Source organism: Lactuca sativa, chromosome 7 (assembly GCF_002870075.4).
Source record: "Lactuca sativa cultivar Salinas chromosome 7, Lsat_Salinas_v11, whole genome shotgun sequence".
Classification (NCBI taxonomy): Eukaryota; Viridiplantae; Streptophyta; class Magnoliopsida; order Asterales; family Asteraceae; genus Lactuca; species Lactuca sativa.
Window position 1 is genome coordinate 188,616,450 of NC_056629.2, and position 13,706 is coordinate 188,630,155.

Genomic DNA, 13,706 nt, shown 5'->3' on the forward strand with positions numbered 1-13,706 from the left:
GTCGCTAAAAGTCGAAAATGTCGTCGGTACAGATGTCGTCGGTATAGCATAGCCAGTCCAGACGACACGTCGTCTATAAAAGGTCATCGGGATTGATTTTCGAGGAAATAAAGAAATGTTTTATTCGGACCCTATACCGACTACGAGTCGTCGGTAAAAGTGTGACCCTATAGAGACGACTTGTCGTTTGGAAAAGTTGATCAATACAGACCACATGTCGTCTGCAATGGGAAAACCATTTTTACAGTTATAAAGCTATACAAACGACATGTCGTCTTTATAGCCCTTTTTTTAAAAATATTTTCCACATGTTTTGTTATATATACCATTTAAAACAAATCCAAAAGAGATATTTGTAGAATAATATAAACATAACATAACATACCATTAAAATCCAAAAACACTTAATAAACATATCATTCATAACATACCATTAATTTAATTTGATTTTACAATTAAAAGAAATTCTTCAGTTGAATTACAACATTTGACTATTGTAGTGTTATTATGAACTACAAAATTCATACAGAAATAAAAGTGACCAAAGGGATGCTGACTAAATCCTCCAAAGGGTTGCTTTTTTTTTAACCCATTTGCATTTATTATTGCTAATTGTCCAAAAGGCTGACACTTAGGAACATGGCTTCCTTCTGCAAGTCCTTCTTAGCCGATTATTATGATTACTGTTAAGAAGCATGAAAATATTAGTTAAATAGGTCAATATTGATCACTCTGTAGTTATACGGTTAGGTCTTTGGAAAAAAAATGAAAACAGATTACAAAAAAATAAGAAAAAAATGTGAAGATATAAAGTACATTGCTATTGACTGCATTTACCATCTAAATATGGAAAATGCACTAAATGGCAATGTACTTTTGCTTTTGAGTGAAGAGGTAGATAAGGTTAATAGCAGAAAATACAATAATCTTTGGGAGAGTACTGTGCCACATTCCATATTCGATTAATACTTTTTAAAGAATACTATACTATAATAAAACCAAATACACCCAACAAAAAATAAGCATATGATTTTGAAGAAAACATAATCTCAACTGACCTTCGGATCTTGTTCTCAAAGTATTTTGCTGCTTCATCATCCGGAAGACCAGCAAGATTCCATTCCAAAGAACAACTGAAACATGGTATTGACTAGGGATGAGCATAACCGGATACCCGCCTATTTTAGCTGGAATCGGAACCACTCCCAGAACCGGCAGTTCTGAAATTATTGGTTTTGGAACCGGAACCGCTTACAGCGGTTCCTAGAAATTTGGAACCGCTCCCGGAACCGCCAAGACCGGTTCCGGTTCCGGGTACCCGGTTTTTTGAATATTAAATTTCTTTATTTTATACATATGCCATTGAAACAAACTTATAAAAGCAATAGGAGTTCAAGATATAAACTAAATATATTAAAAAAAAAAACTTGATCTTAAAACAGAAACAAGTGGAATTTAACAAGTCAGCAATGTCTGTAGTTTCAATATGTGAAGGAAAAAGAAATTAAGAATTATCAAGAAACTAAGAATTGCAAACAAATTAACAATTGAATTAACTAACTACCTTTGCACCCTTCTCTTCATATCATCAATACTATTTCATATTCACAAAGAGACAATACCTTTAGACACTGACTGAAAATAAACCCAGGGAATATCCTTGTCACCATATCCAATTGAACGAGCAACTTTCTTAAAAGAGCAAAACTGCTTTTCAGGGACATAAATGTTTTCCTGATAAACCTGCATAATGTACATGAATGGTGTATGTCACCCTACTTAATCATGCTTTTACTAAAATGCCAATAAAAGTCTGGGGGGATTCATGTAACATTCTTTACCTCAGCTACTAGAAGAACCTGACCTTCTTTCTTGCAGAACTCAACAATGTCTCGTTGTTCTCTTCAGCAAGAACCTACACGTATTTAGAAAGAAAAAAAACTGGAAATTAATTATCATAGCATAGAGAAAACACATTTATTAGTGTTTAAAAACTAATATAGACTTACCTGGCCATTTGGGTTTCCTGGATTAATGAAAAAAAGGGCTCTCAGAGTAATACCCTTTTGTCTAGCAGTTGAGCTCAAAGACCTCAACTCCCTACCATGTTGCTTAATCAAGATAATAAGGAACCTGAAAAATCATTATGCATTGCTCTATTATCTTTCTTGTATCCAAAACGTTTTCAAAAAAGATACAGTGCATTTCCTTAAACCCTTAAACTGCACTTCCTGTTTTACCCCTGTGACTATATGTCTATATGCACCAGTAGCTCTACCAGGAGTTTGATCAAGAATCTGCCATGCTCGTTCGATGAAATCAGCATTGTAAGTTTTATATATGCAAATTAGTATACTTGAATGCATATATTGATTAAAAAGATGGAAAGTTTTCTATAAATATACTCATTATTAATTATTTCCCCGATATATACATCCCTGACATGCTTATTTAATAAGGTTTTTTAGTGAATCCAGTTCATTACATTACCTGAGCTAGAGAGACAATTTCACCACGTACAACATACTCACATTTCAAGACCTGGAAATTAAGGGGAAAAAATTAGTACAAAGGACATTCTAGCTAACCTTTCCTTGTTGGTGTTATAGAAACAGTAAAAGGGACTGGATCTACTTGAACTTAAAACCCCTAGATTAATCTTCAAAATCAAACACAAAAATTAAACAGTTATCTTGTACCGAACTCCGATTCAGGCGTTAAGATTTAAACTGTATAAAGCTCAAGTAAGCGAACTAAAGCAAACAAGATCAAAGCGATGAACAAAGTGAAAAACATAAATGAGAAGCAAGGAAACGACCTTTGGGTTGAGGGAGTCGATAGTAAGCGGCGGTGTTGACTTGTCAGAAGCCATGGATGTGTCGGAAGGAAGAGATGTGAAGAATCGAGCAAGCCTAGCAGAAGTGTAGTACCGATTTGAAGAAGAAGACGATTGATGATGGGGATTGAGATTACAGATGAGTAGAACCTGGGAAAGGAATAGAGATTACAAGTTCCTGGTATAGAAGAAAAAACCGGACATCCAAAGAGTCGAAATCCAAAAGAGAAAGGGGGAGAAAACCTTTGTTGGGCAGCCGACTGGGATCGGCGAAGCAATTGAGAGGAAAATGTCTGGGCAGTCGACTGGAAAATGAAGACTGAAAGGGTTTTTGTTATGGTAAAACCCTATAGAGACGACATAGAGACGACATGTCGTCTCTATAGGTAAACGAAAACGGCATTAAAAAATAAAATAAAATAAAAAAACGGATCACGCGGATCGGTCCCACCTTTTCCAAACGACATGTCGTCTGGATAGCTTGACCAAAACGACATCGTATTCCATTTCTGCAAGACGGATAAAAAAATATATCAAAATTAATTTTTAAGCACCCTATAGAGACGACATATCGTCTGCATAGGCTGACGAAAACGGCATCGTATTGCTTTTCTGCGACAAAGGATTAAAATAACTCGAAAATATGTTTTTAATTCCTCCTCACAACGACATGTCGTCGGTATAAAAATTCGATATACCCCCAATATTTTGCCCCTTCCCGCCGAACCTATGCAGACGACTTGTCGTCTGTATAGCTTTTCTGGTCAACGACATGTGGTCAATGTTTGAAAATTCTGTCCAGACGACATGTCGTCTCTATAGATCGACTTTTGCCGACGACATATGTCGTCTGGATAGGTGTCGTCTGCAAAGGGTTAGATCCTTGTCGTCACAACCGCAATAGTCGATGCTGAATGCCATCCCTTAACTCATGCCTATCGTCAGGTTTTGTCGTCACAACCTTAATATATCTCACGTCTTTTATTTGGCTATATGTAAAAATTTGTCATAATAAAGAGAAATGATGCTTATACTGTTCTACCCATATCCAAATAGCCAAATAGGATACGCTAGATATGACTGAGAATTCTTCTTTTAGTTTGCTGTTATATATGTTTACTTGTATATATATCTTGTGTACTTGTTAATTATTTGGCATTGGGACTCGTAAATCTATAATGCAAAATATCTAAAATGTCATAAATTAATAGATGTGATACTAACCTTAAAAATGAAATCACACCAAATAGCCTTTGAAGCCTTTTCTCATATATAGCAGATTCATTCCGGCTTTTTTATCTCTTCTCATTTGAAACCCATGGTTTGCCTGCCTGCCTGGCACCCATCTAAATTCCAATGCATCCCCTAATTAAGTGAATCAATATTCAAAGGAAGATCACAAAAGACAAAGTTGGAAGTATGGCTGTAAAGATATCCAGATTCATCAACATTATAATCATGTATTGATGATATCTTTTTGAAAGTATATTAGATAATGTAGTTGATCATAACGAAGATCAAACTTTGATCATTTGAGTATCTGTTTTGTATACATAGGACATGCACAATCGGTTCATTGCATTTTAATAAGTTTATCGATTGCAAGTATGACAAACAGAACTAAATAGAATTGTATCACCAATATTTATACATAAATAAATAGGCTTATATATGCCCTATGGCTTTCATTCACAACCAATTACTTTTTTGATTTTATCTCAGTTTTGACTTTTGAGTTAATTTGTTAATTTAGATGCATGACAATTGGACCTAGATCATGTAACTGGGAACATAACTATTTTATTATAAATTTTTTGTGTAAATATATTAATTACTTCTGTTGGAGTTATTCTTGTTCATTAGTTACACCGTCAATCTTAGTTGATGAACATCTGGTGCATCCATTTACAAAAAACATGAATATATATATATATATATATATATATATATATATATATATATATATATATATATATATATATATATATATATATATATATATATTGACAAGAATTCTAAACTTATTCAAACAGAGAAGAATTTTAATTGCACCCTATTACAACTGATTTTTATCTTGTTGGAAAAATGCAGATGTCAGAATATATATGCGAAGAGTTGATTGTTGAAATATTTACAAGACTACCACCCAAATCCCTCCTCGATTTAGATCACTCTCTAAATCGTTATATACTTGTATTTCTAGCCCTGGGTTCATGCGCATGCACACTTTCCGATCCCCACAAAAAATCCGCTTCACGCATGAAAATATTGACAATAATAAAATAGCAGAAGACGTTTATACATTACACGGAGAAGACGAATTGCCATTGTGTTTATGTCCCAAACGTGGATATATTGGTATAACAACAACAATTCTGTTTCCTTGTAGCAATAGGTTCAGAACTGTTGATTCATGTAATGGAACTTTCTGTTTGAAGACTAAAAATGGTTTGACTCTATGGAACCCTTCAATCAGACGCAAAGTAAGAGTGCCTGAATGTCCTCGGAGTTCTGAACTCGCTTTGGGAGGTATTGGGTTTGGATTTGACCCAATCAGTGATGATTACAAAATTGTTTGGATATCATATGAAAAAGACACTTCATTTGTTTATGCAGTGAAGACGGGCACTTGGTGTGAAGTTGCTTCCCCTAAACCAGTTTACTTCTGTGTTATATGAGGCTTTTTTATTCAATGGAGTGTTGCATTGGGAAGTAACTCGTGATCATATCAAATCACAAGACATATAGCTCCTTCCTATATACTGACATTCGATTTGAGTACTCATGTTTTTTGGTATGATTCCATTGCCTGGACCCACTTGGGATTGGTTAACAACACGAATAACAACCATCCAAGATTCTCTAGCTTTGATTTCTTATCGTATGGATGTTGATGATACTTGGATTCGGGTATGGAGAGATGCTTCTTGGTCTGTGGTTTTTAAATTGGGAACAGGTAAACTTCCAGTTGATGGAGCTTTTCAATTCCAACCACAACCGCAAACGACCAACGAGTGTAATTTGTTGCTCACTACTTATGGGGAAGGGTTCCAAATTTATAATCCCAAGACAGGGGTGTGATCAGGAGTACTTGGATTCAATGCTGCTTCTAGTTTAATAGACTTTCGGGAGTGTGTCGAAACACTTCATTTGTTAGACATAGGGGAGGCTGCTTGCAAAACAACTCAACTATGAGGAAAAAATTTACATCATATATTTGGGTTTTTGACGCATTTTGATTACCATTTTAGTCTTTATCATTGGTACAAAAGAGTTGATGTTACTTACTGATTCCTTCATTCTATTAATAAAAAACCGAATATGTAATTTCCCACTTCTTTGCCAATAAAATGAGATCTTATTGGGGCTGTTTTAACGGCTAGACTTTATATAAATTGAACTTCAAGAAGCAGGAATTACATTGTACAATATAGAAGGTGTTGGTCCATGAGTTCCATATCAAATCCCTACACCATTTAGCTTTATTTTTAAGCCATAAAATGCTCAAAGTCTTGACCTCATAAGTTAGAGTAGACAATATCTTCACTTTGCTATTGAAAATCATACCGTGCCTGTACGTCCATATGGTAAATAATAGCACCCTTGAAATCGCTTCAAAAATATCTTGAGCCCTGTTTTCACACCATAAGTAGAGTTTATCCCTAGGAAGGCATTAAATGAGTCGTTCAATATAGGAGTCCATGAAAGCATTGCAAAGCGGACACATGGTGCATGCGATGATTACCGCCTACATGTGAGGTTGAACCAGGTGGACAATCTATCAAGTCTCAACCGCTAAATGAGGACGTTTATTTTGTTGGAACTACCTTAGACCAATGAGGCTAACGTTTTTCATTGTCAACAGTCGAAAGGTAATAAAAATATGTTGCATTTGCTTATAATAATGTCTTTTTGTCATCATGATTCTACATGCGGTTGGCCCTAATGATTTCTAAAGTATTGTGGAAATAATTGTAATTTTGCTACCTGTATTCTTGTAAATTAAATTACCAAAGAGCTTCTATCTCAACGATATCCCGTGTTGCCCTCTGTCCTTGAGGTTGAGTGTTCAAGTCTCGTTGTGGACATAAATAGAATTAAGGTGTATTTTAGGAGTAGACTTTTTTGCTACCTTAGATTTCCAACCATTAGACTTTTTTAATCCGGCCTTTCTCATTCAATTTAACGAGTACTTGATATGCATTAATGGTCTTGTTTTGATTGTATGTTATTCATGTAGGCAAGCTCGAATCTAATGTGCGTCATAAAAAGTAGAAATTGGATTCTCTAACTATATGACCACATGAATGACCAGTTATATCTATGACAAACATGAGAGAGAGACAGATTTATTACTTCTTGTCGTAGAACGCTATTTCGTAAAATACATTAGGATTAAAATAAATGAGACTATTTATAGAGTGGTTGACCTAATAATAATGGGCAAAAAAATATGGGCCGAAGTCAATGCTGACAAAATTGGTCCCAGTGCGAGTCAAAATTTGCTCTCAAAGAAAACATGTTATGCTGCTTGAGCATTTGTTGCCCGCTTAAGGAATGTTGGCTGCTTACTCATAAATAGCCTACTCTTGCTAATAGGGGCGGAGCCTCTAAGCCAGGGGGCCATGGCCCCCTGATTTTTGACCTCCTTAATACTGATTTTATATATAATAGATTGGTTTTATTTGTTGACTAAGCATTTGGCCCCATGTTCATGATATACGTATTTCTATATATTCATATAAATAACTAACTATAAAATAGAAACACAATCTTATTTGATGTTTGTTAGTTTCTAAGCTCATATTTATTTAAATAAAAGAATATTATAAAGATTTAAGAAAAATTAAAATTATTGAAAATAATTTGATCTGGTAATTGTCAATGTATAATTATTAATTCTGTAAAATAATTTTTTATACCGAAATATAAATATTGTTATTATATTTTACTACTTTGCTAACTATTAGTAAATCATAGTCTACGTCTAAATGGTAAAACAATGACTATTGGTTTCAGCCCTTCCGATTGTCCGTGTTTCCCCGTGCTTGCTAATTGCCATACGCAACCTGCTTAAGCGGACTATCAATACGTAGCCATGCTTATGATAACTCCAATAAGCAACTCAAGCCTCTACACTCAACAAATTTGTTCATTTTTACCCCCTAGCTAGATTTTTCATTTAAAGGGAGGCCACACCTTAGCTGACACACTCAACAAGTTTGTTCATTTTTACCCTATAGCAGGAGTTTACCTTTAAAGAACGGTCACACCTTAGCTAATGGGATGAACTTGTTGGGTCGGAGCGTTGCTTTATTCAAGGGAGAAAAACAAAAGTAATTGACTAGAAATGGAGGAGGGCGTAAAAGGTTGTTTGGCAGGATTTGAATTTATAAGAGTTGAATTTTTAAGTGGCCTGAATTTCTAAGAGGGTCTGAATTTTTAACATCTGAATTTTCAAATGTTGTTTGGTTGGAACCTCTGAATTGTAGTGCTGAATTATAAAATTGCCATTTTACCATTCTATGTTATTTTTTGCTAAATTTAACATTTTTTTTTATAAAATAACTGAATAAACTTCTTGAATAATTATAAAAAATTTCCAAACACCATATAAAATCCAGATTAAACATAAATCCAAATCAAACATAACATTATCATTTCTTGATTATACCCAAAGCTCATGTTTCGTTGCTTTGTGAAATCTTTTAGAACCATCACCATCCATAACAAATCTAATGTTAATGAGCTCCGTAAACTTGTGGGTATGAAATCTCCTCTACTAATAGACACCACATTTTCAAGATATAACATTGTACTTTCATTTAGTGAATCCATAACATGCTAATAATCAGATTTCATCAAGCAAAACATCAAAGCATATGATTTCATCAGCAAAATATTATCATATTTCAGAAGGGAAAAAAAAAGCAAAGCATATGATTTCACTAGCAACATTAACAAATTTCAAAGATCAACAACAGATGTCAACGACAATTCAACACATAATAACAAGATCCCCAACAAATTTTAGCAAATGAACAAAATCAGCAACTTATATTAGCAACAAGGAACACATTTTCAATAAAAAAGAACAATGAGAAACTAGTAACATATTCTCAGCAATATATTTCACCAAATAAACACAATCAGAAATCAACCAATATATTTCAGAAATCAACACATTATCATAAATCAAAACTGAACCACAACTAACCTCAAAGTAAGGTTCTAGTTTGGTGGAACGACTTCAAAAGATGCTTTGAATTTAGAAAAAAAAAAAACTTTCACTGTAAAAAAAAAGAGCAACAATTCTCTGATACTCAAATTACAGGGGAAACATACTCGATTTTCAAGCATAAAACTTGAAATACATAACAATAGAAAAAGAAAATTTTACATGCAGAACACAGGCGAAGGCGACAAAGGTGAAGCCACCGGAGGTGGAGGCGGAGGCGGCACATGTGAAGCAAGAACAAAATTTTCTTGAAAACATTCTAGAAAGATTATACTTAATATCTAACATGTTATTATGATTATAATTATTCTAATTACTATTATTATTTCATGAATTTATAAATGTATTTTATATGTAAAAGAAACGCATTTGTTTATTTAAAATTGTATTTATACCTTTAAAAATAAATAAAGACACTTAATACTATATAAAAAAATTTGTAAAGGTATATAAATATAGGTATATGCATTTTTCATTTTAAAATTGTGTATAAATATTTGTATGTTTTTTATTTATGTTACTTATTAATATGTATATATAATGCAATTTATACGTATTTGTATCTATAAATACGTATATAACATTTTTACACGTATAGAGATATTAATAGGATTTTTATACGTTTTTATATGTATATTTTTAGATATATAACATTTTTATATGTATAAAGGTACAAATACATACACAATGTTTTCATCGGTAAATATATATATATATATATATATATATATATATATATATATATATATATATATATATATATATATATATAATTTACCTACTAGGTGACCGACTCTAGTAGGTAAAATTTGGCTAATTCAACAATGCTGAGAATGAGTTTCGGAGATGAAGCTAACCTGATATCAATGCTTTCATTATTCGCGTTTTTTGGCTTCGCTCTTCAAAATATCATCGATTCATGATTTTGGAGGTTAGATTTTTGGTAGCAAAGAACACAATAACAAATATTATGAAAGGAAAAATTAGGAATCTTTTGAGCAATTCCTGAACGACATCTAGAATTTGAGCGGTAAAAGAAAAAAATGGTAGCCTAAGAAGATGACATTTCCGTATGCTAAGGAATTTCTCTTGACCGGAGTGTCGAGCCCCTGTGTCCCCTCTTTATGCGTTCCTAAAGTACTTCTCCAATTAGGTATGGGGTTGTTTATGATTGTAAACCAGCGATAGAGATACCTACTATATGTAAGTCTTTAGTCGTCATAAATGGTGTTCTTTCGTTGAGATGCTACCATTTTCTTGAGAAGAGAAAAAGGTAACAATGGTGGTTTTGACAAGAGAGAGAGAGAGAGAGAGGGCCAACGACTGAAGAGCGGCTGGATTAGGGTTTCAAATTGACGAGCTGCTGTCTCTCGACGATAACGAATGAATAAGAGGCACAAAGGGTTGTTTCGGAAAATTACATAAGTATTTTAGGTGGGATAAATTGTTGGGCAGGGGGGGGGGGGGGGCTAATAAAATGCCATGTGACAAATTTGTTATTATTTATTAGAATAGGGGATAGGTTGGGAAAAATGAAAGCAATCGTTTATATACATATAATATTGGTCTTGGTGAAAAAATCAAGGGGCTATGGCCCTTAAGAGGATCTGACACAATTAGCATTTAAACAAGTGTCATTGTATGTAATTATTTATATTTCAAAAGCTTCCGGCTATTTTTGTCAAACATTCTTATAATAAATAAAAACTATAGCTTCCAACTACCTGTAACTTGCTACCTGCTACCATCTACCTACTACCGGTTAGACGGAGACATGGAGCGGTAATTAATGAAAATTGCAAAGCCTTTTCCAATAATGCGAGATAAAAATACCCCTTTAATATAAAATCCACAAATCCTAAACCGTGATCTATCTAAAGTTTTATAAAATGCCACAAAAATAGAGGAAAGAGGAAAACATGTCTCAAAACTTACCAAAAAGAAAAGCCTTCTCTAATGCGAGATTAAAATACTCCTTTAATAGAAAATCCACAAATCCTAAACATTATCGTGTGATCTATCTAAAGGTTTATAAAATGCCACAAAAATATAGAAAAGGGGAAAACAAGTCTCAAAACTCACCAAAAAGATAAAAAAAAAACCTTTAAACCCTACTCTCCTTACAACGTCAGGCCGTCACCACCGGACACCACCATTCCCCGTCACCGTTGCCCCTGCTATGTGCAGCCTCCGGTCTTAGTTGACAACCGTTAAAACCCCAATAGTCGATGCTGAATGCCATCCCTGAACTTAAGCCTATTGACAGGTTTCGTCTCACAACCTTAATCTATCTCACGTCTTTTATTTGGCCATATGTAAAAATTTGTGATAATAAAGAGAAATGATGCTTCAACAGTTCTACCCAATATCCAAATAGGATACGCTACATATGACTGTGAGAACTCTTATCTTAGTTTGTTGTTATGTTTATTTGTATATATATCTTGTGAACTTGTTAATTATTTGGCATTGGGACTCTTAAATCTGTAATACAAAATATCTAAAATGTCATAAATAAATAGATATTCTTGTTCATTAGTTACACCATCAATCTTAGTTGATGAACATCTGGTGCATCCATTTACAAAATAACATGAATATATATATTGACAAGAATTCTAAACTTATTCAAACAGAGAAGAATTTTAATTGCACCCTATTACAACTGACTTTTATATTGTTGGAAAAATACAGATGTCAGATTATTTATGCCAAGAGTTGATTGTTGAAATTTTTACAAGACTACCACCCAAATCCCTCCTTCGATTTAGATCACTCTCTAAATCGTTATATACCTGTATTTCTAGTCCCGGGTTCATACGCTTGCACAAATTCCGATCCCCACAAAAAATCCGCTTCACGCATGAAAATATTGACAATAATAAAATAGCAGAAGTCGTTTATACATTACACGGAGAAGACGAATTGCCCTTGTGTTTGTGTCCCAAACGTGGATATATTGGTATAACAACAACAATTCCGTTTCCTTGTAGCAATAGGTTCAGAACTATTGGTTCATGTAATGGAACTTTCTGTTTGAAGACTAAAAATGGTTTGACTCTATGGAACCCTTCAATCAGACGCAAAGTAAGAGTGGCTGAATGTCCTCGGAGTTCTGAACTCGCTTTGGGAGGTATTGGGTTTGGATTTGACCCAATCAGTGACGATTACAAAATTGTTTGGATATCATATGAAAAAGACACTTCATTTGTTTATGCGGTGAAGACGGGCACTTGGTGTGAGATTGCTTCCCCTAAACCTGAGTTTACTTATGTGCGACGTGAGGCCTTTTTATTCAAAGGAGTATTGCATTGGGAGGTAAATCGTTTTGACTTAGACTTTTCTTGTATACTGACATTCGATTTGAGCACTCATGTTTTTGGTATGATTCCATTTCCTGGATTGGCTCTGGACTGGTTGACAACAAGACTAACAACCATCCAAGATTCTCTAGCTTTGATTTGTTATCGCATGAATATTGATGATAGTTGGATTCTGCTATGGAGAGATGCTTCTTGGTCTGTGGTTTTTAAATTGGGAATAGGTAAACTTCCAGTTGATGGAGCTTTTCAATTCCAACCACAACCGCAAACGACCAACGAGTGTAATTTGTTGCTCATTACTTATGGGGATGGGTTCCAAATTTATAATTCCAAGACAGGGGTGCAATCAGGAGTACTTGGATTCAATGCTTCTTCTAGTTTAATAGACTTTCGGGAGTGTGTCGAAACAATTCATTTGTTAGACATGGGGGAGGCTGCTTGTGAAACAACTCAACTATGAGGAAAAGATTTACAACATTTGGGTTTTTGATGCTTTTTGATTACCATTTTAGTCTTTATCATTGCTACAAAAGAGTTGATGTTACTTACTAATTCCTTCATTCTATTAATAAAAAACCGAATATGTAATTTCCCACTTCTTTGCCAATAAAATGAGATCTTATTGAGGCTGTTTTAACGGCTAGACTTTATATAAATTGAACTTCAAGAAGCAGGAATTACATTGTACAATATAGAAGGTTGTTGGCCCATGAGTTCCATATCAAATTCCTACACCATTTAGCCTTATTTTTAAGCCATAAAATACTCAAAGTCTTGACCTCATAACTTAGAGTAGACAATATCTGCACTTTGCTATTGAGGACATTTATTTTTTTCGGAAACTATCTTAGACCAATGAGGCAAAGTTGTTCATTGTCAACGGTCAAAAGGTAATAAAATTATGTTGCATTTGTTATAATAATGTCTTTTTGTCTTCTTGATTCTAGGGGCCGTTGGCCCTAATGATTTCTAAAGTATTGTGGAAATAATTGTTTTTTTGCTACCTGTATTCTTGTAAATTAAATTACCAAATGACTTCTAGGACAGCGGTATCCGGTATTCCCTCCCTCCTTGAGGTTAAATGTTCAAGTCTCGTCGTAGGCATAGATGAAATTAAGAGGTATTTTAGAAGTAGATAGGTTATATTATATTTTCTGTTCAAAAAAGAAAAAGAAAAAAAAAAAACTTAAAAGTAATGCAAATGATTTAGGATATTATTTCATTTTGCTACCTCATATTTCCAACCATTAGATTTTTTTAATCCGGCCTGTCTCATTCAATTTAACGAGTACTTGATGTGCATTAATGG

At 33.9% G+C, this 13,706-nt stretch overlaps 2 protein-coding genes and 1 long non-coding RNA gene across 5 annotated transcripts; 2 read left to right on the forward strand and 1 right to left on the reverse strand.

Annotated features, from left to right (window-relative positions):
• Window positions 1–404: 404 nt before the first annotated feature.
• LOC128127000 (uncharacterized) lies at window positions 405–3,250 on the reverse strand. 3 transcript variants are annotated; one of them, XR_008224984.1, is made up of 7 exons: window positions 2,819–3,250; window positions 2,491–2,541; window positions 2,010–2,133; window positions 1,842–1,915; window positions 1,623–1,743; window positions 1,059–1,133; window positions 405–683 (listed from the first exon to the last, which is right to left on the reverse strand). It is a non-coding gene; the product is annotated as an uncharacterized LOC128127000 (long non-coding RNA). The 3 variants fall into 3 exon arrangements; XR_008224985.1 differs by having other exon boundaries at window positions 2,010–2,297; XR_008224983.1 differs by having other exon boundaries at window positions 2,010–2,541.
• Window positions 3,251–5,055: 1,805 nt separating this feature from the next.
• LOC111898429 (uncharacterized) lies at window positions 5,056–5,514 on the forward strand. The gene has a single exon (XM_023894342.2). It carries the CDS (start codon window positions 5,056–5,058, stop codon window positions 5,512–5,514), a length of 459 nt encoding a protein of 152 aa, XP_023750110.2.
• A 6,254-nt stretch (window positions 5,515–11,768) lies between these two features.
• On the forward strand, window positions 11,769–12,857 carry LOC128127392 (putative F-box protein At3g16210). The gene has a single exon (XM_052765873.1). The coding sequence runs from the start codon at window positions 11,769–11,771 to the stop codon at window positions 12,855–12,857; it is 1,089 nt and encodes a 362-aa protein (XP_052621833.1).
• Window positions 12,858–13,706: the final 849 nt, after the last annotated feature.

Bases quoted from the DNA above. Each gene is read 5' to 3' on its own strand.
- LOC111898429 (XM_023894342.2), top strand. From the start codon at position 5,056: ATGCACACTTTCCGATCCCCACAAAAAATCCGCTTCACGCATGAAAAT.
- LOC128127392 (XM_052765873.1), top strand. From the start codon at position 11,769: ATGTCAGATTATTTATGCCAAGAGTTGATTGTTGAAATTTTTACAAGA.